General features: G+C 44.2%; 1 protein-coding gene across 1 annotated transcript in view; it reads left to right on the top strand.

The window, feature by feature from the left end:
- The window catches only part of sptbn5 (spectrin, beta, non-erythrocytic 5), a gene marked incomplete at both ends in the record, with an annotated part of 94,721 nt that overhangs the window by 32,253 nt on the left and 35,687 nt on the right, over nt 1–26,781 (top strand). The window contains 29 exons of the mRNA XM_083998463.1: nt 3,769–3,972; nt 4,625–4,831; nt 5,431–5,602; nt 5,802–5,938; nt 6,789–7,010; nt 8,977–9,129; nt 9,880–10,010; nt 11,608–11,862; nt 12,716–12,791; nt 12,989–13,200; nt 14,044–14,290; nt 15,024–15,163; nt 15,797–15,896; nt 16,036–16,206; nt 16,635–16,799; nt 16,976–17,065; nt 18,032–18,168; nt 18,621–18,807; nt 19,233–19,342; nt 19,457–19,547; nt 20,192–20,308; nt 21,135–21,292; nt 21,809–21,941; nt 22,054–22,199; nt 23,014–23,128; nt 23,224–23,334; nt 24,787–24,966; nt 25,653–25,856; nt 26,551–26,700. Coding sequence (XP_083854589.1) covers nt 3,769–3,972; nt 4,625–4,831; nt 5,431–5,602; nt 5,802–5,938; nt 6,789–7,010; nt 8,977–9,129; nt 9,880–10,010; nt 11,608–11,862; nt 12,716–12,791; nt 12,989–13,200; nt 14,044–14,290; nt 15,024–15,163; nt 15,797–15,896; nt 16,036–16,206; nt 16,635–16,799; nt 16,976–17,065; nt 18,032–18,168; nt 18,621–18,807; nt 19,233–19,342; nt 19,457–19,547; nt 20,192–20,308; nt 21,135–21,292; nt 21,809–21,941; nt 22,054–22,199; nt 23,014–23,128; nt 23,224–23,334; nt 24,787–24,966; nt 25,653–25,856; nt 26,551–26,700 — 4,521 coding nt within the window. The remainder of the gene's footprint in view (nt 1–3,768; nt 3,973–4,624; nt 4,832–5,430; nt 5,603–5,801; nt 5,939–6,788; nt 7,011–8,976; nt 9,130–9,879; nt 10,011–11,607; nt 11,863–12,715; nt 12,792–12,988; nt 13,201–14,043; nt 14,291–15,023; nt 15,164–15,796; nt 15,897–16,035; nt 16,207–16,634; nt 16,800–16,975; nt 17,066–18,031; nt 18,169–18,620; nt 18,808–19,232; nt 19,343–19,456; nt 19,548–20,191; nt 20,309–21,134; nt 21,293–21,808; nt 21,942–22,053; nt 22,200–23,013; nt 23,129–23,223; nt 23,335–24,786; nt 24,967–25,652; nt 25,857–26,550; nt 26,701–26,781) is intronic.

The following is a 26,781-nucleotide window of genomic DNA, read 5'->3' as shown; positions in this document are numbered from 1 at the left end:
GCACGGGATCCAGCCCGCATGAGGCCACCCAAAGCTGGAATTCCCTCATGTGGAGGCGACCGAGACGAACCACGAGAATGGCTGACGCCATCAGTCCGAGTAATCGAAGACACAATCTGAATTGAACAGATTTGCCTGGATGAAAAAGCGCGAGACATGTCCTGAAAGCTCTCACTCGCTCCGCCGAGAGGCGCGCCGTGAAAATCACCGAGTCCAGGGATAATCCCAGAAAGATTATGTCCTGTGTCGGGGACAGCATGCTCTTTTCCGCGTTTATCACAAAACCCAGGTCGAATAGGTGCCGTGTGAGAATACGCGTATGCGCCATGGCCTCCTGCCTCGATTGTGCCAAAAGCAGCCAATCGTCCAGATATGTGGCCAAGCGAATGCCCTGCTGTCTCAGCGGGGCTATCGCCGCTTCCGTGCACCGTACGAACACCCTCGGGCTTAAAGACAGACCGAATGGGAGCACGCGGTACTCGTAGCAAGTCCCCTGGAAAGCGAACCTCAGATACTTTCTGTGGGGAGGATATATTGGAATGTGGAAATACGCGTCTTTCAGATCGACAGAAGTGAACCAATCGTTCTGTCGCACCAGGCGCAGCAGGGATGCGTGTGTGAGCATCCTGAATTTGTATTTCCTGAGAAATTTGTTCAGAGCACGTAGATCCAGGATAGGGCGAATACCACTCCCCCCCCGTTTGGGGACCAGAAAGTACCTGGAGTAAAAGCCGCTCTGACACTGTGCGGGAGGAACGACACATATTGCTCCTTTGTTTAACAGTGAGAGGATTTCCTCTTGTAAAACACGAGCTGACTCTCCCTGAGCCTGGGAGTGTATTATGCCGGCGAATCGAGGGGGAACAGCGGCAAACTGCAGCCTGTATCCCCTCGAAATCGTCCTCAACACCCAGGGCGAAGCTGCGAGCGCGGCCCACCTCTCCCACCTGCGGCAGAGAGGTGAGACGTGCTGCAGCTCCTCCACCATGAGAGGTCCCAACCGCGGTGCGATGGCGCCCTCTCGTGGTGGAAAACTGACATGGCCCCCGGGCGGTGCTGTGCACTTTGGCCCGGGAGGACAACGCAGTGACGGGGACCTCACTGCCCTCGCCCCGGGAAAAGCCATGACTTTTCCCAGGGGGGGGACAGCAGGTGCCGCCACCGCGCTGTTTATTTTTATAGTTTGGGCTTTTATTAGCTGCGCCCTCGGCACTCGGCCTGGATGCGACAGCGGGACACATTTTATTTTCTTTATGAAAACTTGTGTGTGTGTGCGTGCTTGTGGACATGGGAGAGGGGCAACCGCTGAACCCTCTGCCGTCAGATGTCCATCTCTCCCGGCCTGCTCTGGCACGGTCCGTGGCAGCTGGGAGATGGGGGCGTGGGGGGCCCCGGAGTGCACGCTCGGAAGCCAAACAGGTGCAGCTGGAGAACGGGGAACTTCCAGCTGCATCACCGGTGAAGAGAGGGGCGGTCAGGCCGCTCTCTTCTTCTTCCTGGCCTGGTGGCTGGCAGCTTGCGCGGGCTGTGTCGGCGGAGCTGTAGCTGGGGCCGAGGGCTTCTTGAACCAGCCGGACCGACCGGGCACGGGCGGCGGGGCGGGCTGAGGCTTCGGTTGTTTCGGTATTTTGAACTGCGAAACCTGGGAAGCAGCCTGCGCGAAGGTTTTACGCTGCGCAGGTGGAGAGGGAGCTGGGGACTTGCGAGGGAGGCAGAGCTTGAGAGCTTCGTCTTCCTTCTTTTTGGCTTCACACCGTCGTTGCATCGATGCTAAGGCGGAACCAAAAATCCCCTCCGGGACAATGGGCATGTCCAGGACGTCGTCCTTCTCTCTGTCTGACAGGCTGGCGAGGTTGAGCCACCGCGCTCGCTCCTGCAGAACCATGGTCCCCATCGCTCTTCCCGTGGCCTGGACCGCGCAGCGTTGGACACGGAGACACAGGTCGGTGATGACCGGTATCTCCTCCCATGCAGCTGGGTCCTGAGTTTGCATAACATCCTCGCACAACTCAGCCTGGTAAGCCGTGAGCAGCGAGAGGACATTGAGCGCTCTGGCCGAGAGCGCCGCCGCCTTGTACGCCTTCTCAGTCAGGGCTGACTGAAAGCGGTCGGACTTGGACGGCAGGCTGGGGCTCCGGGAGGACACCGCTGACAGCTGGGGGTGAAGGTGAGCTGCAACAAGTGGCTCCATCGGAGGCATGCGGAGCAGACCCAGGCTCTCCATCGCCTCACAGTCGAGGGACGAGGCCCCGGGAACCGGGCTCCGGCTGCTGTAGGGGCGGTCTCTCCATGAGCGCGCCACCTCCTCCAGCAGCTCCGGGAAGACGGGGAGAAGTTGCTTCGTCGCGCTCTTGGCCAAGGGCAATTTCTTCCCCTCGTAGCGTGATCTGGTGGTCTCAGCTACGACAACGGGCCAGGGGATGCCCAGCCGGGCAGCAGCGCGTTTGCACACGTCGAGCATGTCCGAGCTGGGGGAGGGAGAAGCTGGTGTGCTGCTCTCGTCTCCATCCCGAGAGTCGACGGAAGCCGCGGGCTTTGCAGCCCGAGCCGGCGTGATGAAGATGTCATCCTCTTCTTCATCCTCTGATATGAGGAGATCCAAGGCGCCATCATCATCTTCCCCATAGTCCAAATCCAGGACGTCTTCCTCCAACGGGGGAACCGCGGCTAGCCCGAGCTGGGAGCCCCAGCTGGCGCTAGCCTCCGGTGTCGCCACCGCAGCGACCCCCACCTCCTCTCCGCCCTCGACGGCGGCGCCGTCGGAAGAGAGATAGGGGTCATGTCCAGACAGGCTAGCCTGGCGGGCTAGTCGTCTGCGGAGACTCTTGATGGTGAACACCGCACAGTGTTGACACGAGCCGGGGACCTCGATAGCCGCCCGGGCGTGTTCCAGCCCAAGACAGCACGAGCAGACCTGGTGTGGATCCATGCTCGATATCTTGTTCCCGCAGCGACAGAGTCTGGCTCCGGAGTCTCCGTGCCCTCTGGTGTGAGGGGTTTTATCCTCCATTCCGTGCGAGCTGGTGTGCAGGCAGGGAGCCGAGGCAGTTAGCTGGTGTGCTAACGTGAAGAAGCCGAGAATTAGCTGGTGTGCTAATGCCCGGTACTCGAGTAGCCGTGGTGGGGCGTCGAGAGCAGTGCTGACCAAGCCGTGGAGGGCAGGAAAGCACTGAGTTCGATCTGGTGTGACCGACGAAGTAGAAAAGTGTCCTAAGCTAGTAGCGCCCAGCGACAGAAGCTAAATAAGATCCGTCTATGGACAGTTAAGCTAGCTAGCCTTGGACGCGAGATATACTCCGAGTGAGAAGAGGTGTTTGAATGAGGGTGGTGCCGTCCGCATGAGCTATTTAAGGTAGGAGGGACTACCTGTGGCGGACGGACACGTTCACCAGCCAATCAGGATTGGCGTAATGAGATAAATGCTTCTGAGGGCTGCAGCGAGGCGTGCATCCCATAGTGAGACATCGAACGAAATATTATGAAAGAGAACACCGACATGCTTGTTTCCAGTGTGTGAGGAGAGCAGTGGGGGAGAGCGTGATGGGAGGAAGGAGGAAGCAGTCATTACCATAATTCAGCGCAGCCCAGATTCATGAGCGGGGGCTTACTGTAATTACCCTAGTTAGAGTAAAAAATCAATTTTTACGATTTCAAAAAAATTCAGCCCTAAAGTCCACTCACAGGATGAAGCAGCTACGTGACCTCGGTTAGGAACTAGTGGTGTTGATGCATCTATAATAGTAACTGAGTGTGTGTTTGCTCCCCCAGCTGCTGGAGGCGGAGCTCCAGGCTGAGGAGACTCTGCACCAGAGGCTTCTGGGCCGCGGCCAGGACACGCTCAGCAGACAGACTCAGCTGAACCAGCGCACCGTCCACAAGTGGATCAGGACTCTGAAGAAGCAGTGGAGTCACCTGACCGACGAGGTGACGGGGCGCCGCAACAGGCTGCAGGCCGCCGCCACCATCAAACAGGTAACCACGGGAAACCACATAACTATGTCTATGATTACAACTTGTTATATATATATTTTTCATCACGCTCTGTTTGATCCTATATGTTTTTTTTGGCAACACTTTATTTGACGTCTATCTCTGTAACGCATTATAACCATACTAATAATGAGCAATGCAATTTTATTTGTATAGCCCGTTTTTTACAAACAGTTTGTGTCAAAGGGCTTTACATGGCATCATAACAACATCCTCTGTCCTTAGACCCTCACATCCACTTATAGCACTGTATAACTATAGTTATAAACACTCATAAATGATCATAATGCTTTATAACAATAATCCTAACACACTATAAAGCATTTTATCTTGACTTATAAGGTCAGGTATTATAATACGTTATAATTGTTAGTAACTCTCTGACAATGACCACATCGATAATGCATTATAAATATAGTTATAATTGGCTTCTAAACATGTATAACTTACCGTACCTTTTTCTTTACTTACGGAGTTGGGCTTACACATTTATATATCCCCACATGCTTGGTCACGTTTCCATGTAGCAAAACGTCACCAAAGTGTGTGAGTAACCAAGCGTGGAGGAACGGGACGGCGCCCATTATCTCAGTATCTCCCACGGTGGTTAAAACTCAGGTGTTCCTCTGTGCAGTACTTTGCAGATGTGGAGGAGGCCAACTCGTGGCTGAGCGACAGGAAGCCGCTGCTGACCAGCGAGGACCACGGGAAGGACGAGTCCAGCACCGCGGCGTTGCTGCAGCGCCACCAGCGGGTGGAGAAGGAGATGGCGGCCTACGGCTCGGAGGTCAAGAGGCTGTCGGAGCAGGCCAAGAGCGCCGCGCAGCAAACGGCGCTGGCGGTGAGTGTAGAGAGTCACAAACACGTCGACGTGTCTGGTATGAGGCTGCGGTGCTGCGGTACTGACTGTATTAAAACATTAATACAGTCGAACGCGTTGGATTTTCTCTTGATCGATAAAAAACTGTCAAACGCTGATGGAAACATTTGTTTGCCGGATAAATGTGAACTTTGATTACATTTACTTTTTTTTATTCAAGGTCTTTTTTTATTGAAGTTTTCTCAATATAACAAAAGTGCAGTGCTGAATAGCCATTACTATGAATATATAAGTACAAATGCTCAATATGAAATGAGTCTAGGTATACTATATCAGCATGCACCAATGAGATGAACAGGAATGTAAAAAGAAAGAAAAAAAAATCGAGTCAACATTTATTTTAAGAATATAAGTTGTGGAAAACGCAACGCTTAATTTAGTATATGAGGAAAATGTAACAGCAATTTCAGACAGAAAAAACCTCAAACACCTTCATTTATAAGGAACTTGAGAAGGAAATGGTGAAGGAAGGATATTGCCAATTGATCAATCCGGGCAGAGGCTATTTGATTTTGCGATTCAGGGCAAAAAATAACATGTCAGAGCTTCCCCCTCTGCAGGCGGAGCCTCAGCAGAGTAAAATGATCCAGTACAGCGACTCATCGGGAGAGGAGGAGGGGCCGTCTTCTATGACATCATCACCAGCTAGTGTGAAGAGTGGGAGGGGCTTAGTGAGCTCCCCCGCTGAGAGACAGGAGACCAGGGCCAAGGTCCGCTTCAGATACAGCAAAGGTACAGCAATCGATTCACATAAGTATATGTATATTTTATTTAACTCGCATTGTTTTGGAAGTGTTGGATTGAATCCCTTGTTCCCTGACATTCGCTGTTGAAATCAATCCAAGGAAAACTCAATAAAAATAATTTTGAAAGAGAAAAAACAAAAGGAAAAAAAAAGTGTGTTTGTAATAACTGTTTGTCGTGTGTTCAGGCCAGTTTCTGTGGGATCGTAGCGAGATCGTGACCATTGTCAGCGCGCAGCCGGATGGAGATCGCGTTCTGGCCCGAGACGGACAAGGAAACGAGCAGCTCATCCCCAAAACTTACCTGACCCTGCTCCCAGCCACCGTACGATCTATTATCAATAACCAATAATCAATGACCGATCAATCAGTTCAGTTGTTAATAATCTGTAAATCAGTGTTTAGCAGTCAGATACTCAGATACATAACCAATTGAACCACTGTCAGTCACTAAATATAAATAAACATATTAAATGTTGCTTGTGGAGTTCCTCAGGGTTCAATGTTTGGCCCACTGTTGTTTTAATTTGGAATATGAAACGAAGATGTGAGGTTTTCAGAACAGTTAAATTATTTTATTAGCAAATTATCTTTTTTTTTTTTTATTAATGTGAAATAAGACAGTACAGTTGTATGGACAGAAACAAATTGTGAAAAAAAAAAAACAATTGTGTGTGTGGCTTGAGAATATAATAAAATATAGGATAATAATATGGTAGTATTTGTAGTGAACCAAAATCATGACAATAATGATATAAAGTAGTATAGTGGTTATAATAATTATGACCATAATAATAATAATAATGAGATAATAATAGATATTGTGATTAGGCAAAGGGGAAAAAAAACAAAATAAATAAAGTAATAAATATAGCTAGACATGGGAGGGGAAAAGAAAAGAAAAAAAAGAAAGGAAAGAAGAAGGGGAAATGTGATGTATTAGCAAATTATCAAATTTATTGTGTCGCATTAAAATTTAATTTCATCATCTTTGGGGAATAATGTGAGAAATGTGTTATGAAACAGACTGAGAAGTGATGATTTAAGATAAAAAACATATTTAACGGAATGAAAAATTAGACGAGAAATCAAACCACAGATACGTTTTTGATTGATTTTGAAACTTAGAAGTAACAGTCTTCATCTTCATCTTCGTCTTCATCGTCCTGTTCCAGATGGCCCCGCCCACCCCGGCTGTCTCCTCCTCCACCAATGGCGTGGCAGCGGAGAGCCCGAGCAGGAAGCTGAGTCGTCCGAGGCGAAGCCGCTCGATGCGCCGCAGCACGGCGGAGATCCAGACGTCGTCGCTGCCCGACCTGCAGTACCAGAGAGACACGGTGGAGAGCACACAGAGCTCACTGGACCAGGAGTACCACGGCCTCTACAACCTGGTCAAGGTGAGACACAGAGAGAGAGAGAGGCATCATGGGAAATGTAGTCCTGTAGGAAAGGAGTTACAGGGATAGTTCAACATTTTGTCAGATTGGCCCATTGCCATAATAATCCCTATAGTCATAGTAGCAGTAGGTTTGTTACCTTTAATTGTCGGTGCAAGCTATTTTTAGAACGGCGGAGCAGAGCCGTGAGCTGCTCAGAGCTACGCTACGGAGGCTCATTATGGGATTTCTTGGTTTCCCTCATCATCAAACTCATCAAATACACAATCCAACAACTCCACAACGCTCTGGTGGACAAGTTGTGAGGCTCATGGGATTTCTTGGTTTCCCTCATAATAACACAACGTTACCACACAGAGTTGTTTTAGGGAGAATGAGGGAATGAGGGAAATTCATGCAAAACCTTTGATGCACGTTGCCTTCAGGGACAGTTTTTCATCAAGCAGTCTCTGTATTTCCCTCTAAAACAACTCTGTGTGGTAACGTTGTGTTATGATGAGGGAAACCAAGAAATCCCATGAGCCTCCGTAGCGTAGCTCTGAGCAGCTCACGGCCCTTGCACCAACAATTAAAGGTAACGAACCTACTGCTAAGACTATAGGGATTATGCAGGGCTTAAAGTATTCCGGCCCCGTGCCGGATCTCCGGCGTTTGAAAATTTCAGAAAAAAAAAACACACACACACACACACACACACACACACAATATTTGGCTGCACACAGAGAAGTTCATGGCTGGAGAAGACGGAGGACAATGACAAAGCTAAATGTGTCGTATGCAAGACAACCCTGGCCTGCCTGCGCTACTGTATGAGCCTGGTGACGTGAGTCAGTCACTCGCTGGAGGCAGTGATACGCCAAGTAGCGTCGGGTCTCTTGCCGCTGTTGACGTCGGTACAAACGAACCTGGTGGTCCGAGCGGACGTAACGGCGCGCATTCGATTTCGTTTTTTTTTTTCCTCCGTGCATGTCCGCAGCGCAACGCTGCACGGACGTGCCCCCCCCCCCACGCCCCATAACAAAGGAAACGGGCCCTTGAATGGCTGGTCCAGACCCCTAGATTTAAAATATGAGATTTGTTTTTGCTCCCCACTAGACCAGTTGAGTTCAGTTTCATACACTCCAGCCATGCCTTGTTGCCTTACAATTGTAAGGCAACAAAGCTATAGGACCCTCAGTCAATACTCAATGTGCTTTTTTTTTTTTTAAAGCTGAAACAAATTTTCCCTTCATGTTCTTCTCAGAGTACACCAGAATGCTTCAATGTGTTAAAATCACATTTAATTTTTTTTCTGGGGGGGAATGACCATTGTTGTGAGGTCAGACACACCTGGATTTATCAGTTTGTCTGTATGTAATAATGAAGCTGGCTTGAGCTCAGGAAGTAGTGGAAAAAGGATAAAGCCCATTGTCATTAGATCTATTTTTTGACATTTCCACTTTTTTTTTTTTTTTTTTTACACATAGTTTTCATACATTTCATGCATACATGTATATTGATGTTTTAGAGGTCTTGTAATGTCATGGAAACTTATTGCCAAGTCATGGGAAAGTCATGGGTTATTTTGGGAAATTTGTTGGTTAAAATGTGTATGAACCCTGTGTACATCACCAAGCACAATGCCAAAAAGTTGTTTTCTAAATTGCCTATAATGTGTAGGCTATGCGTCGGATCCACTGCACCCCGCTCCTTGGAAAAAAGTTCAGGCTCAGGATTTTTTTTTACTTTAAGCCCTGGATTATGGCAATGGGCCAATATGACAAACTATCCCTTTAAGATGACATAAAATCTCTTGTTGTTAGGGATGTGACTATTATATATTTTCTTGGTACGATTATTCTCAGAGAAATAATCACTGTATTACGATTATCGCGATTATTACGCGTTAATGTTACAACAGTATGAATGTGTAAAAACAAATATAGTCCAAATATAATGATGTTGTTATATGTGGTTGTGTTTTCAGTCGAAGACGAGGATGCTGGAGGAGACGCTGCGTCTGCATCGGTTCTACAACGGCTGCCAGGAGTTTGAGTCGTGGATGGAGGACAAGGAGAACGTCCTGAACACCTTCACCACCGACGCAGACAACCTGGGCGTGGTGCAGGCCAAGTACGAGGTGAAGACTTTAACACAACCATCTCCTCTGTCACATTCAGGGACCATCTGTTCAAAGGGAATATAATCGGATTTTGGATAATGGATTGGATCAAATGTAGAAAATGGGTTGTTTCAAAACTAAAAACAAATTCTGAGATCAGATTAGAGCATTTAATCTAGGAATCTAGGAATCTAGGAATAAAATGTGATTAAAATTACACTAAATTCAAACTAGTCAAATAAACAACATTTATAATGGTGTATATTTACACATTTTTTTAACCATTTCAGAGATTATTATTGATTATTCCACAAATGAAGAAGATTTCTTCCCCAACTACTGAAGAAATTAAATGAAATTTGAAACACATGGAAAAATATTCACACTGTATTTGACTAATGTATGTTTATTTGCTTTTTTATTTATTTAAACAGACCAGATGAAGTCTGTCTGTTTTAAAAGATGTCTAAGTAAACTAACTAAAAAACAACACGTACACCTCATTTTCAAATAAACACTCATTATCTGGATTTCGTGATCTAGAAAAGTTTGTGTCTGGATCTGATTGATCCAATCCAACTGAGCTCTGAACAACTGAGTTAAAAGTGAAGATAGATTATTGATTATTGATCCTGGATAGAAAAAACAAGAGATTTCTAAATCTGGATAATTTCCTTCTGAACACCTGCAGCTCCGGAGCTTGTTTGTTCCCTGGATATACGTATAGTTGTAGAAGGATGTGTATCTGATGTTGATGTCCTGTTGTAGAACTTCCTCACCGAGTTGGCGAGTGGGCGTGACCGGTTGGATGACATCATCAAAATGGCGGAGGAGCTGGTGAAGAGTCGGCACAGTAAACAGAGAGAGATCCAGTCCAGGCAGAGGGCCGTTTCTAGAAGGTAGACACCGCCAAAATGTCACAATATTTAGATATTTCAATAACAAGTCCACGGTACAATATTTATTGCGGTATTGTAGGCATGTCATAATATCAAAATCTCACCATACAATACCACAGTAAGCTCCACAGTATACATTTATTGCTATTTTTAAGGTCCAAAATAAGTAACAAAGAACATTATTTGGTCTGTCTCTGCTCCTCATTGACTCCAATACAAAGATTTTCTGAGAGAAACAGAACGGACCCCTGTTTTAAACTCGCAAGTGTCTCCAAAATATTTACTGTAGAAACACCAAAATCACACCAAATCGTTCAGGAAGTCCTCACAGCGCTGATGATTTGTGTTTCTTTCTGATAGGAGTTACCGTTTTGCCACAGTAAGCCCAAATGTGAGACCAGTGCAGAGGCAGAAAATCACTCTTTTTCTCCATGTTTCTGTCTGTCTCAGCCTGGGGGGGGCCCTATCGTCATTGGCAACCACCTCAAGTTGCCGTGGTAACCTCTGAGTCTCAGGCCAGAGCTCGTTAAGGTTTATAAAAAATCCACCTGGAGCTCGTTAACATGTTTATAAACACACACACACAGAGGTAGTTTCATGTGATTACAGTTACACACACACATCACCCCCGTCCTTTATTTCCTCCGCTGGCTTCCTGTTCATTTTAGAATCGATTTTAAGATTTTAATGTTTGTTTTTAAAAGTCTTAACGGTCTTTCTCCACTTAATTTATCTGACCGTTTTTACGCTACAGGTCAAAAACAGAACCCTATGATCATCAAAGATCTAAATAGATTTAAACTGGGTTTTACCACTTATAGGGATAGTTCACCCAAAATTGTAATCTCGGCGTAGCAGTGCATGTCCATATAACGGTTGCAAATGGATACCAACTGTCTTCATAACAAATAGACACACCAAAAAACATCCAAATACCTCCATGCTGCTCGTATGTAATGTCTGTCTTGTATTGAAGCCCCGAAATGCGAAATTGTTCGGAAAATAATTAAATAAGTCTATATTTCAAGCTTGTTTTGTAGCGGAAGCTTCTCTTCCCGGTTCGTCAGATTTGGACGAACCAGGGTTTGTCCTCTTCCCAGTTCGTCCAAATTTGACGAACCAGGAAGAGGAGCTTTGAGAAGCTTCCGCTACAAACAAGCTTGAAATATAGACTTATTTAATTTTTTTCGGGACATTTTCGCATTTCGGGGCTTCAATACAAGACGGACATTACATACGAGCAGCATGGAGGTATCTGGATGTTTTTTGGTGTGTCTTTTTGTTACGAAGACAGTTGGTATCCATTTGCAACCGTTATATGGACATGCACTGCTACGCCGAGACCCCCTGTAACTCAGAGAAGCCACGGAGGACTCTGAAACTTCTCCCAGCCCTTAGCCCACATGAGGGTGAGTAGATAATGAGTGAAATTTAAATTTTGGGTGAACTATCCCTTTAAAAGGGTTGTACCATGTTTATTCTGCTATTGATTTTTAATGTTTTTGTTATTTTCTTGGAAAAAGCACTGTGGTCACCTGTTTTAAAGGGCTATTATGTATAAATAAATCTGGATTGACTGATTGATTTTGTTCCTCAGGTGGGACCGGATCCAGAAGCTGAAGGACGATAAAGGCCACGAGCTGCTGAGCACGGCCGACGTGCACTCGTTCCTGCAGAGCTGCGAGGAGGCCAAAGCCCAGCTGCAGGACCAGATGTCCCGGCTGGACGCGGTGGACGTGGCGGGCTGCAGCTCCTTCACGCTGCGGGCCGAGGAGAAGAACCAGGCCCAGGCCCTCAGGGACATCCAGACCCTGGAGAGCAAGATCGCCTACCTGAAGAGCGTCGCCAAGATGTACGAGTCTGAAGTAGAACAGAGAAACTCTGAGTGGTTTTGTTGTTAAAGTCGGTGCAAAGTGAAACTAGATTAGAACCAGATTCTTATCAGCCATCCTGACTGAACTGATTGTTCTACGTCACTCGGCTTCAAAAACAGTTTTACCCTCAAACTCCACAGTTCAGTTCTCTACAGTTTTCAATATTTCACATTAGCAATATTCTAACTTATTTAATACGTTTACAATTACATCTCATATTTCACTTTACACAGACGTTAAAGAAGGAGGTGTTTAGGCCGTGGACTGTAAAGATTCTCTCTCAGCAGCCTCGTCTCCTCTGCAGACCAGGACCCGTGCAACAGTTTCCATCATCGCCCTGTCGTTGTGCAGCGTTTTTTTTTCTTTCTTTCTTTTCTCGTGCAATCGCGTATTCATCATCTTTTTTTTGACTACAGCTACTCTCATATGTCTTTTACTGACTTATTCTCTCCTCTTCCAGCCATGTAGATGCTTTTTTGATAATGCTGGGTTTTAAAAATGAAGCTTACTTCGGGGCTTTCTCTTGTCGTCACATCCCACTTTTAAACCTCGAGCCCCAACCGGGAGTTTTTCGGGACCGATCTGAGGCCCTACCCCCAGAAAGGGACTTGTTTAGGCCCAGTAAAACTTCCTGTAGACGGCCCTTCAGGGGAAGTTCCTACAGTGGCAATAGACTTTTATTTAAAACTCTTAGTGGATCTTTGATAACAGCTGCTTCCCTGCAGAAGAAATGTAACTACATGTTACAGATGTAGAGTAACTCTGATACTTTAGCCTCTTGTTTCTAGCCTCTCCCTAATTGGTGATGAGTTTTCCTCCTCTCTGTCACAGGAAGCAGGACTGCAGTCCAGCAGAGAGCGCCGCCATCATGGAGGAGGTCCGGGCTCTGGAGGCTCTGCTGGAACAGGTCAGAGTCCAGATACTCAGCACAGAATAACTTCACTGAATCATGAGCAGAAACGTCCTCATCCATCCTGTCGTTTCATTTCATTTCTCATTTATTAGTTTATTTCATAGGGACAGTGCACCACTAATCAACAGAGTTAAAAGAAAAACTGTAAGTGTTGTGTGGTGTGGTGTGGTGTGGTGTGGTGTGGTGTGCAGGTGAAGCAGCAGGCTGCAGACAGACAGCGCCACCTGGAGGAGGCGCGCCGGCTGCAGAGCTTCCAGCAGCAGACCAAGGAGCTGCAGCGCTTGGCCGCATCGGTCCACGACCGGCTGCTGCAGGAGGAGGCGGCCGCCGACGTGGCCTCGGCCGTGTCGCTGCTGGAGCAGCACCAGGAGCTGCGGCTGGAGATGGAGGAGCAGAGGAGCAGGTGGAGAGGAGGAGGAGGAGGAGGAGGAGGAGGAGGAAGTGATGTTAAAATTAAACCACTTAAATACAGTTTTTATATGTGTGCACATGTTTGACAAAAATAGATGAAATAAATCCACAGCAATTTTTTATTTTGGAAATTAATTCCCCTAAAACAGCTTTTTAATGTTTAATTTTTTTTTCTTATGTCCATTATTATTTAAATTGTTGTTATTATTCCTATTATTTAATAATAGTGTGAACTAGAAAAAGAAGGAAATGCGTGTGGATTCTGAAAGCAGCTGAAGAATGAAGCAAAAAGACAGAGAAAGGGGGTAGAAAGAAAGAAAGAAAGAAAGAAAGAAAGAAAGAAAGAAAGAAGGGAGTAAAAAGACAAAGGGGGTAGAAAGACAGAAAGAAAGAAAGGAAGAAATAAAAAGACAGAGAGAGGGGTAGGAAGAAGGGAGTAAAAGGAAAGAGAAAGGGAATAGAAAGAAAGAAAGAAAGAAAGAAAGAAAGAAAGAAAGAAAGAAAGAAGGGAGTAAAAAGACAAAGAAAGGGGGTAGAAAGAAAGAAAGACAGAGAGAGACAGGTCGAAAGAAGGAAGAAAGAAAGGAGTAAAAAGACAGAAAGGGGGTAGAAAGAAAGACAGAGAGAGATGGGTAGAAAGAAAGAAAGAAAAAGACAGAGAGGGGTAGAAAGAAGAGAGTAAAAAGACAGAGAAAGGCGGTAGAAAGAAAGAAAGAGTGGGATAGATCGATAGAAAGAGATAGATAGAGATAGAGAGGGGTAGAAAGAAAGAAAGAAAGAAAGAAAGAAAGAAAGAAAGAAGGGAGGTATTTAATAATAACCGTGTGTTTCTCAGGCTGAAGGAGATGGAGAAGTTGGGGAAGTCTCTCCAGCGCGGCTCCTCCAATAGGACGATCGGCGTCGATATCCAGGAAACTCTGGACGATCTCACCGCTGATTGGTCGAAGCTGGACGAGCTGTGGACCAATAGGAAGCAGCGTCTGGAGCAGCAGCTGGAGCTGCAGCGGCTGAACCAGGAAGGAGACCGGATCGAGGCGGCGCTGTCGGGACACGAAGCCCGACTGAGGGTCAAAGACCTCGGGGTGAGGACGGATGAAAACGACTCCTCACTTAGATTTTAAACACACGAGTGAAATCAAATCTGCAGAATAACCTTTACATCAGTGGTGTAGTCTATGTAATACTCGGGTATATAGTATACCCAGTACAACAAAACTATCTAACTAAAGTAAATGTCAGTGGTTCTCAAAGTGGGAGTGTTGACAGGGTTCTTGAAATTTTACCACTTTTTCCTAGAGTTTTTAAACTTTTTTTTTTAAGAAATGTTATCACTTTTTTAATTATTGTTTGATTTTTGTGAAATCTTACCACTTTCTCTAGAATTCTTTTGAGAAATGTTACTATTTTTTCTCAATTTTATATATATATATATATATATATATATATATATATATATATATATATATATATATAATTGTTTTTCTTTTTTGAAAACTTACCGCTTTTTTCTAGAAATGTTTCAACTTTTTTGGAGAAATTGTACCACTTTTTTCCAGAAATTTCTCCATAATCTTTCAAAAATGTACGCCTAATTTAAACGTACAATGATTGTTTGTGTATTTCTGGTGTTTTGTCCAATGGGGGTCCGTGGTCTAATTTGTGTCAATTTTGGGTCCTTGATGTAAACAAGTTTGAGAACCACCAGTGATACAAGTATGAACAGTTTACCACCTAAAAAGCAGTTTACCCACTAATTACAATTAGACTACGTACACCACTGCTTTACATACTGTATGTGTGGGTGTCTGGGTGCAGGACTCGGTGGACAGCGTCCACAGTCTGCTGGGCCGGCAGGAGGAGCTGGAGGGTCTCCTGAAGGCTCTGGACCAGCGGGTCGACCACTTCAGAGAGAGAAGTCTGGAGCTCATCAACCAGCAGCACTACGCCGCCAAACAGTAAGAGATCAACCAGTGGCTCTCAGAGTGAGAAGGGGTTCAGGGGGTCCCCAACTTTTTCTTGAAATTTGACCAGATTTTTTCTAGAATTTTTAAACTTTTTTTTTTTTTTGAGAAATTCTTACCACTTTTTTAAAAAATAATATTTTTTTAAACTTTTCTTTTTTTGAGAAATATTACTACTCTTTCTAGAATTTTTCAAAAACTTATTCTTTTAGAAATTTTACCACTTTTTGAGAAATTTTACCACTTTACCATTCTAGAATTATTTCAAAACTTTTTTTTTTCGAAAGCTCTTTCTAGAATTTCTTGCCCCTTTTTTTTTTTTTTTTTTTTTTTAGAAATTTAGATTTAGATAGAATTTAGAAACTTTTTCTAGAATTTGATTTTTCAAAACCACTTTTTACCACTTTAGAATTTTAAAAATCTTTTTAGGGAGAAATTGTACCACTTTTTCCCAGAAAGTTCTCTACAATTTTTCCCAAAATTCACACCATTGGCCCTAATTTGAACGTACATTAACTAAAAAAGTGTTTGATCATGTTCTTATAATGAAAAGGAGCCTCTACCTGCCTAATGTTGTCGATACAAACATAAGTCCAACGGGTCTGTGACTGTGAGTTTGTGTTTCAGCATCAAGGAGCGGAGCCGCAGCCTGCACAAGGCCAACAAGAGGCTGAAGGAGAGCGCCGCCGAGAGGAGGAGTCTGCTGCTGGCCTCCAGGAAATACCAGGTATCATCACATCATCACACCTGGAACAACGACTGGATGTCAGATTCACAATATCCAGAAACACAGAAACAGAAACAGAGGTTTTTATGAATGATACTCTGTGTTTTTAATTACTTCCCCCTGGTGTTTTGTGCTGCAGGAGTTCCAGAGAGACGCTGACGAGCTGCTGCTGTGGATGGAGGAGAAGTCCAAGGTGGCGGAGGACGAGTCGTACCGAGACCCCACCAACGTCCTCAGGAAGCTGAAGAGACACGAGGCGGCCGAGAAGGAGACGCAGCACAACCAGGACCGGCTGGACTCGCTGGTTCAGGTACCACACCCATTAACCCTTCACCTACTGAGGATAAAAATCACATGTTTGGTTATTGCTATAAAATGTCTGAATGCTTTGCTCCCTTTTTTCCAGGGGTACTTAAACCAGTGTTTTTTTGGCAGGCATTTTAGATTTAGTCTTAGTCTTTTTGACGAAAATACTTTACTAGTTTTAGTCAATTTTTGTCATTTCTATATGTGATGTGACGAAAACTCAACAAGGTTTTAGTCTAGTTTTAGTCAGTTTTAGTAAAAAAAAGAAAAAGTCTTTTAACAAATGAATTCAATAAAGGATTATGCATTAGCCTACACACAGATAAAGTGGTAACAGTAGTGCATTCAGTTTTTTTTCTGCTGAATTATATTTAAAATACGTCCGTGTGTGTGTGTGTGTGTGTGTGTGTGTGTGTGTGTGTGTGTGTTCAGCGAGGACAGGAGATGGTTGCCGAGCAGCACTACAACAGTCAGAGCATCAGCAGGAAGTCGTCTCAGCTCAGCAGCCGCTGGAGGAGGCTGCAGGACAAGATGGCCGACCGGGGAGACAAGCTGAGACAGGCGGGACAGCAGGAGCAGCTGATGGAGCTGCTGCAGGTCACACACACACACACACACACACACACACACACACACACACACACACACACACACACACACACACACACACACACACACACACACACACACACACACACACACTCTCTCTCCACCACCGTCACAGTAACTAGTAACTAAAGAACTGAGCTGAAGGAGGATCTTATTTTCCTCAGGACGCCAGACTGAAGATCGAGGCCATCCAGTGGATGCTGAACAACGCCGCCAAAGGTCACGACCTTCGCTCCAGTCGACAGCTGCTGAAGGTCAGGATGCTGGTCAACCGGTCTGAACCAGTCTGAACCAGTCTGAAGACGGTTACTTTAGGTTTAGTTTACGGATGTCCCATAATATCATAATAATGTAATATCTGCCCATATCGTTGACGGTTTTTCTGCCGATAATGAAAACCCAACAACACAATACCTGGATTTTGTAGCAAATGAAGTAGTAGTGGACTGTCGCTACTAAATTCACTACCTGTGTCTGTAAAACCAGTGGTTCTCAAAGTGAGGTCCGAGGCCCCCAGGGGTCCGTCAGAGGGTTCGAGGGGGTCCCCAACTTTTTCTTGAAATTTTACCATTTTATTCTAGTATTTTTTTAATTTTTTTTGAGAAATATATATATATATTTTTTTATTATTATTATTTTTTAGAAATGTTACCACTTTTTCTAGAATCTTTTAAAAACTTTTTTTGAAAATGTTTTTACCACATTTTTCTAGAAATTTTTTAACTTTTTTTTTGAGAAATTAATTTTATTTATTTATTTATTTTTATTTATTTTTAGTAATGTTACCACTTTTTCTAGAATATTTAAAAAACTTTTTTGAAAGATTTTTACCACTTTTTTTTTGAGAAATTATTATTATTATTTTTTAGAAATGTTATCACTTTTTCTAGAATATTTTTTTGAAAAATTTTTACCACTTTTTTTTCAAGTTTTTTTTGGAGAAATTATTTTTATTTATTTATTTATTTTTTAGAAATGTTACCACTTTTTCTAGAATATTTAAAAAACTTTGTCGAAGCTTCGATTATGATTGATTTTATGTCCATGAATAATCGATTATCTAAACAGGGTAATCGGGGGACAGGGTTAGTGTTTGCTTCAAAATCTTGTCCAATGGCGTCCATGGTCTAACAATGTTAATTTGTGGAATACATCCAGTGGGGCATCACAATAAGATACAGTCATGTGTTCATCTTTTAACCCTTTGTGTGTGTGTGTAGGAGCATCAGCAGCTGGAGCAGGAGGCCAAGGAGCTGGCGGAGAAGATCAACTCCATCGTGAGCCGGGCCAAACATCTCGCCTCCACACACTTCGACTCCCACAGGATCCTTCAGGAGACCGACACCTACCTCACCCTGTGAGCCTCCACATCTGGATCTAACACATCTGGAAAACATCTGCAAAAACTCAAAATCTTACCAAGAATATTTGTCTTATTTCTAGTCAAAACAAATCTCATTCTACTTAAAATAAGACTCATCACATTAAAAAGTAGCTTGTTTTTAGACACTTTTTACATCTTTCAAGCAGATTTTCACTTGAAATAAGTAGAAAAATCTGATAGTGGAGCAAGTTTTTCTTTCTTATTACAAGCACAAAAAAAACTTGCTTTCACTGGCAGATTTTTCTACTTATTTCAAGTGAAAATTTGTTTGAAACAAGTGAAAATGATCTAAAAACAAGTTATTTTGTAGGTGATGAGTCTTATTTTAAGTGGAAAGAGGTTAGTTTTGACAAGAAAAAGGACAAATATTCTTGGAAAGATTGTGATTTTTGTTAGTGTGTCTGACCTGAGTTTCTGTGCCGCAGGTTCAAGTCCCTGCAGAAGCCTCTGGACCGGCGCCGGGCTCAGCTGGAGGCGTCGGTGCAGCTGTTTGGGTTTTATCACGACGTGGACCTGGAGCTCAGCTGGATCTCTGAACATCTGCCTGCATCTGGATCCACCGGCTACGACAAGTCTCTGGCCGGTGCGGTCAGCCTGATGCAGAAACACAAGGTGGAGTCTGTTCTTCTTCTGCTGCTTCTTCTCCTCAGCTACTAGGGCTGGGACGATTCGATTTAAATTGCGATTCTACGATATTGCCGATTCTCTCGATTTTTAGTCTTTAGCATTTTTAACATTTATCTGCACACAAATACTGTAGGAGCCTATAAATGAACATACTCCATTATAAAGTGAACTTAAACCCTTTTCAAAACCTGGACTCTCTGTATGTAAAACAGGCTAACAAATGCACATTGCACAATATTTTAAAAAATTAAAAAAAAAAAAATTCAAAATAAAAATCGATTTTTGAGAAAAAAAATTGATTTAGAAAATTAAAAAAAAAAAATTGCGAGATTTATGTGAATCGATTTTGGAACCGACCTGGAATAATGACAACAACGATGACTGAACTCTGTGTGTGTGTGTGTAACTAGGATCTACAGGCTGAGATCAACGCCCACCAGAAACACCTGGCCCAGGTCCTGGAGAGGGGGCGGAGCCTGGCCAAGTCCAGCAGATCAGACAGCGACGACGTCCTCCAGAGGTTCTGCTGTTGCTGCTGCTCTTCTGTCTCCTTTCTCTGTTCCTATGTCAGAAATAAATTCTTCTTTTGTTGCATCTTTGCATCTAAAATGTGCATTTTTCTCTCTTTGTGTAGGTGCAGCCACCTGAAGGCAGAGTGGGAGGAGCTAGAAGAGGCCTGCAGCAGGAGAGCAGCTCACCTCAGCAAGGCCGTCACCAGAGAACAGGTATTTCATCACATATATTGTATTTATGTTTTCTACAAAAATAAATTATTGTTGCTGTAAATGAGAAATTCAGACAACAAACCAAGAGGAGTCAAAAAAACTAGTTGTTTACTTTAGGAAATTAACTCCCAAACGGAACTAAAGAGGTTTAGTGTGAACGTTAAACATCGACTCAAGCAGCAGCAGAAATGTGAACATTAACTCCTCTCAAGTCACTGTCAATACAGCACTTTACTAATGTTTAATGCTCAATTTAACTTGTGTTTTAGTATATTTTATCCTATTCTAAAACCTGACCAGGGACAAAGGCTGCACATTAGCTGAAGCTAGATGTCTTACAGTATATGCAATGTTGTATCATCCCTGTTAAATAAACATTAAAATACAATAAAATAGTCTTAATTATACTTCACATGTTGTTATATATTCTTGGGCTACCACTTCTTCCTTTATGCAAATAAAATTAGACAGACAATAGATAATATTTAAAAATCAAAAATCAATGATGCAGCTCTAAAGTTTAGTGCTGACACCAGTGATGGAGGCAAATGACAGATTAAATAAATATCCACTGATTATTTTCATGTTACATGAACTATATATAATATAAATAACCGTGTGTGTGTGTGTGTGTGTGTGTGCAGCTGCTGCTGGACTGCTCAGAGCTGGAGTCCAGACTCACAGAGACGCTCAGTCTGGTAACCGGTGACGACTACGGCAAAGACCAACTGGCCACACAGAGTCTGATCACCAAACACCAGGTAACAACTCAACACTCAGTAGCTACAGTGTGTTTACTATGTTTACTATGTTCACATAAGCAAACTTTCTTAATCAGATTAAAAACTTGAGGGATCGGAAAATCTGAATCCACTGTTTACATGGCCGCAAAATCAAATAATCCAATCACGACGTGCGTTACGTACACATGCACCGAGCTTTATTCAGAATAACAGCATTTTGACATGCGCAGAGCTGTCTAAGTTCCCAACAACAGCAGAAGAAGAGTTGTGTCATATACTATATAGTTAAAACGGAACTAATGTTGTACTTCCTGTACTATTTTTAACAAACCAATAAGAGCTGTTGCTGTACTCCTGTTGTACATTGTTATTAAGCAGACTCAGCAACGTGTACTACTGTTCCTGCGTTACGGGAGGAGAGAACAGGAAGATTTAAATAACAGTTTTGTGCTGCCTCCAAAGTGCTACTATGGAGTAAAAGTGCTACTAAATTTTCAGGTACTACGGCGAAAAGCCAAAAATGGTGTAGGCCTACACCCAAAATATTTACACCCTTTTCAGATCTATCAAACTGTACGCACAACTGCCCGCAACTTCCATTGATAAATCTCACCGGACCCAAGAAAAGTGCAGATGTGAACACGCCTCATATTCCGCCCTCTATACACCCAAACACAACCATATATGGTCAATGCAAACCGGCACGTGCATATAAAGTAGCCATGTGCACTATGGAAATCAATTCAACTGTGTGGTCCTGGTTGACCAGGTGCTGGAGGGGCAGCTGGAGGTGCTGGAGGTGTATATATCAGTGTATGTAACTGTGTGGTTCTGGCTGGTCCAGGTCTTGGAGGGGCAGCTGGAGGTGCTGGAGCTGGAGGTGGAGGATCTGGGGGAGCAGGTGGAGGCGGCGGTGCAGAGCTGGAGTCTGGAGGAGCTGAACCGGCCCTACGGCCACCTGAGCAGCCGCAGCCAGCAGCTGCAGCACCAGGCCGCGCTCAGGTACAAGTCCAACCTTTCATTTCATTTCATTTTGATTTATTCCATTCATGGTTTACATACTTCACATCCAATATCTTACCTAGAATATTTGTCTTATTTTTAGTCAAAGTTTAATTTCTTGTCAAAACTAATCTCTTTCCACTTAAAATGAGACTCATCACCTAAAAATTAACTTGTTTTTAGATCATTTTCACTTGTTTCAAACTAATTTTCACTTGAAATAAGTAGAAAAATCTGCCAGTGAAAGCAAGTTTTTTGTGCTTGTAATAAGAAAGAAAAACTTGCTCCACTATCAGATTTTTCTACTTATTTTAAGTGAAAATCAGCTTGAAAGGAGTAAAAAGTGTCTTAAAACAAGCTACTTTTTATGTGATTTTACATATAATGAGATTTGTTTTGACTAGAAATGACATTTTGACTAGAAATAAGACAAATATTCATGGTAAGATATTGAGTTTTTGCAGTGTGTCCTGTCATTGCTCCTGTGGTCTGATTGGTCCGTGTGTGTGTGCTCAGGGGTCAGAGGTTAAAGGAAGTCCTCCAGCTGCACGAGTTCAGACGTGAGTCCTCGGAGCTGGAGGACTGGATGAACCAGCAGAGGCAGACGGCCGAGTCCCAAGACCTGGGCAACGACTACCAGCACGTTCAGGTCAGATACTGACATTAACTCTACTACAGTGTTTTATCTGTGAAGACATAAAAGATAAAGAGAAGTGATGATGATGATGATGAGTGTGTGTGTTGTTGTTGTTGTGTGTCAGCTGCTGCGTGGGAAGTTTGATGGTTTCCTGAAGCAGCTGGAGGGGGGGGAGGAGCGGCTGCAGAGCTGCAGCGACGCCGCCGCCCGACTGGTCCGCAACAAACATCCTCAGAGCGCCGTCGTCAAGGAGACGCTGCAGCAGCTCAGGTTCAACACTAATACACACTAAAACACAGTAAAATACAACATTACATTTAAAGGGATAATTCAACATTTAGGCAAATTGGCCCATCACCATAATCCCTATAGTCATAGCAGTAGGTTCATTACCTTTAATTGTCGGTGCAAGCTGTTTTTAGAACGGCGGAGCAGAGCCGTGAGCTGCTCAGAGCTACGCTACGGAGGGTCATTATGGGATGTCTTGGTTTCCCTCATCATCAAACTCATCAAATACACAATCCAACAACTCCACAACGCTCTGGTGGACAAGTTGTGAGCTGTACATTCACCACACTATGAGATAATAACACAACGTTACCACACAGAGTTGTTTTAGAGGGAAATTCATGCAAAACCTCTGATGCACGTTGCCTTCAGGGACAGTTTTTCATCAACAGTCTCTGTATTTCCCTCTAAAACAACTCTGTGTGGTAACGTTGTGTTATTATCTCATAGCGTGGTGAATGTGCAGCTCATAACTTGTCCACCAGAGCGTTGTGGAGTTGTTGGATTGTGTATTTGATGAGTTTGATGATGAGGGAAACCAAGAAATCCCATAATGAGCCTCCGTAGCGTAGCTCTGAGCAGCTCACGGCTCTGCTCCGCCGTTCTAAAAACAGCTTGCACCGACAATTAAAGGTAACGAACCTACTGCTATGACTATAGGGATTATGGCAATGGGCCAATTTGACAAAAAATGTTGAACTATCCCTTTAACTTTGCTCATTCTGATGCTGTGTGTGTGTGTGTGTGTGTGTGTGTGTGTGTGTGTGTGTGTGTGTGTGTGTGTGTGTGTGTGCAGTGCATGCTGGGAGGAGTTGAAGCAGGCAGCCAGAGAGCGTCAGGATCGCCTGCTGAAGGCCGAGGAGTGTCACCGCTTCTACCAGGACCTGAGCGACGCTCTGAGCCTCATACAGGTGACTGGTCATCACACATGTGATCGTCTCTAACTCTGACTGCAGCTGGACACTCAACATCTGTCTCCTCTCTGTCTCTGTCTCTGTCTCTGCAGGAGCGACAGAAGAGTATCCCTGACGACGTGGCGAAGGATTTGCGAGGAGTGATGTCACAGCTGAGGAAGCACGAGGCGCTGCTCCACGAGCTGGCCGCCACGGAGCAGCAGGTACTGACCACACTAACCACACTCCTTTAGCTGCAGCTGTGGTCCGTTCAAGTTTAGTTTAGTTTATTTGTCACATAATTATGAATAATTACAGAGAAACTCTTTTGGTCACTGCATAAAAATAAAAGTACAATACTATAATATAAATTATAAAACGGAAAGGTGAAATCCAGCGATCTGATTGGTTGTTAACCGTGGTATAATGAGCATATACCACGGCTACTATTCTAAAGCCTTATCACAGCGCAGGCTATCACTCCGCCTCAGGCAACGTATGACTGGTATGAATGGAAGTTGTTGTCATGTATCCATGACAACGGACTGTTGCAGTCCGTAGCCAAAGACAGTCGATGTTTTTACGATGTTAAAAGATGGACTAGTTAGTTTGTTTGTTAGTTTGTTAGTTAGTTTGTCTTTATTGTCTCCCTTGGGAGAAATTCGTCGTGGACAGACCAGAGACTCCAAGCGCCATGAACACATAAACAAAACAGTACTTCAAGACCATAAACAAAACACAACATCCTATCCCCCAGCTCCTTGCGCGTCCCCCCACAATGTCCTGAAATCACCTATACATATAAAAATAAAAAGACAGTAATAATAATAACATGATGCCCATCTGACCCCTTGCTACAGCAACATTATTGCACATTCCTCTTTACATTCAGCAGCACACTCATTATTGCACATTACTCTATACCTACAGCAGCACACTCAATATTGCACATTACCCTTTCCTCTTTGCATACAGCAACACACTGTGGTGTAGTGTAATTGACATGTTGACATGTTGAAGGTGAACTTTGACCTCCAGAGGGTTAACAATGGTAGAGGGGACTGAGCAGTGACAGAGCTACTTGGAGCTAACGTCTGGAGAGATGGGAACAGCTTTTTATTGGATAATATGTATTTCTGGTTGAATAAAGCTACATGAAATTGATGTGTATTCCTCTTTCATATTGTCATTAATGGTAACCGTTTTATAAAAGCAATATATCACGACAGGCCGTGGTCTATGCTCATTATAGCACTCTAAGGGGGAACAACGCCCCTTAGAGTGGTAGAATGAGCATAGACCACGGACTGGAGTGATATATTGCTTAGATATTATAAAGCAATAGAATATAGGTAGTAGTAGTAGTAGTAGTAGTAGTAGTAGTAGACGAAAGTATACACACAAACTAAAAAAAAGAGTAACGTCCTCCCACTCTGGTTCCACTGAAACTGGAGTCAATGCTGCTGGTTCAACAGAAAACACAGAGGATCTGAGACTTAGGAACCAGAACCAGAACAGAACCGTTTCTGGAAGCAGCTTCTCACTCCTGGATCTCCTCTGTGTGTGTGTGTGTGTGTGTGTGTGTGTGTGTGTGTGTGTGTGTGTGTGTGTGTGTGTGTGTGTGTGTGTGTGTGTGTGTGTGTGTGTGTGTGTGTGTGTGTGTGTGTGTGTTGTAGTTGCAGGAGCAGCTGGACTCTGTAGACCCGGTCTTGGAGCGCTGCACGCCGCTGCTGAGGCGGCGGCTGCAGGAGGTGCAGCAGGAGGTGGTGGAGCGCTGGGAGGAGCTGCGGCTGCACGCTGAGCAGAGGGAGGAGGAGCTGAGACTGGCCTGTCGCAGAATCCTCTTCCTCAACACGGTGAGGAGCCGAAACCACGGAGACCAGAGAGACCACAGACACCACGGAGACCACAGAGACCAGAGGATTCACCAATATGTTCTGAAGAAAGAGCTTAAGAAAAAAATTAAGAAGTTCATAAGAAAGTTCTTAAGTGCAATTCCTCGAACAGTCATTTCTTACAAACTTCTTATTTTTCCTACTTAAGAACTTCTTAAAATACGTCACTGCATTGCACGCACCAGTCACTCACTAACCATGGAGAAGGACAAAACTTATTGAGATGCAGAAACTTTTCAAGGCAGGAGCCTGAGGTTATGGTGGATGAAAAAATTACTACTGGGGAAAATTAATAATACGGGAATAACAGCGGAACATAAGACAAGAGGCCAAAGTGGCTGAAGGTCTTTGTGTAATTAATTAAAAAATATATTTGCTTAAACTATGACCTACTAGTCTAAACTTGTCTAAAATTTGTTGAAAAGGGGTATATTAGAGGCTTATCTATTCACCGTAGGAATTTTAAGACAGGTCAAGGTTGTCTTAAAGTTAGGAACAAAGTAAAGAACAAATTTGAGAACTTTGATTTCAAGAATACCATTTATTCTGAAGTGTTAAATTTAAGAAGAAAGTTGAGAAGTTAAGAAAAAAAAAGACACTTAAGAAGTCCTCCTGACCCGGGTCTGTGTGTGTGTGTGTGTGTGCAGGTGCAGGACTACCTGCTGTGGTGCAGCCAGCTGCTGGGCGCCATGGCGGCGGAGGAGAGCATCAGCGACGTGGCCACGGCCGACCTGCAGCGAGCGCAGCACCAGCAGCTGTGGAACGAGATGGAGACACGACAGGAGACCTACCAGCAGGCTCTGGACATGGGGGAGGAGCTGCAGAGGGACGACAGGGACAACAGGAGGGAGGTGAGGAAACGTGGCGTACGCACTAAACAGCGCCTGAAAGTAGCGGACGGTGGTGAACTGAAGTCAGACTGAAGAAATGTAGAGTAGAAGAACGATGATGTCTTTATTATCGCCCGTCACACGTTTAATTCCAACCCCTATCATGCATTAGATCCTTGTTATTAGAATGATTTAATTCAACAACGTTATTTTGCTTTGGACTGAGTCATTAGTTGTGTTTCCATCAGCTATTTAGATGCGCATCGAGTTGTATCGAATCAGAAAATGATGATGGAAACACCGTAATTCGAATTAAAATCCCCTGATTCGCACAAGAAACACGTTTGCTACGGCCGGGTTTTGGTTGATTGGAATGGGATGGAAACAGCTGTATGCGAATTAAGTGTGACGTAGCCACTTTCACCCCATCTGCTCCCGTGTTTGCAGTTCACTCACAAGACAACAACAGGGTTTCTGCTACATGCCTAATTAATTGTGGCACCGCCACGGCAAAATAAAAGCCCCCACACACCTTCATAATGATGATGATGATGTTACTGCACATACCCTTTTATTAACGATCCTACACACAGTTTTATGAACAAGGCCGCTGGTTGTTGTGCTGCAGTCTGTGGTCAGAGGAGTTTTATCTGTGTGTTCTGAACCTCCAGGTGTGTGAGAAGGAGTTTTACCTGTGTGTTTTTTTTATCTGAAGGTGTGTGAGAAGATGGATGCGCTGCAGGCGGAGCGGGAGAAGCTGGAGCAGCAGTGGAGCAGGAAGCAGAGCTGGTTGGAGACGGTTCATCTGGAGCAGGTCTTCTACCGGGACGTCAGCAGCACCGACAAGACCTCCGCCTCCCAGGAGGTAGCTCAGCCTGAGTCACCATCACCTTCATCTGGAGGATAACTATCTGTCCTGACTCTGGTTAATCCTGCTCTGCTTGAT

This window comes from Trachurus trachurus, assembly GCF_905171665.1.
Source record: "Trachurus trachurus genome assembly, chromosome: 22".
NCBI lineage: Eukaryota > Metazoa > Chordata > Actinopteri > Carangiformes > Carangidae > Trachurus > Trachurus trachurus.
Note: the sequence above shows the minus strand (reverse complement) of the source record. Positions and strands in the feature narration are given on the sequence as shown.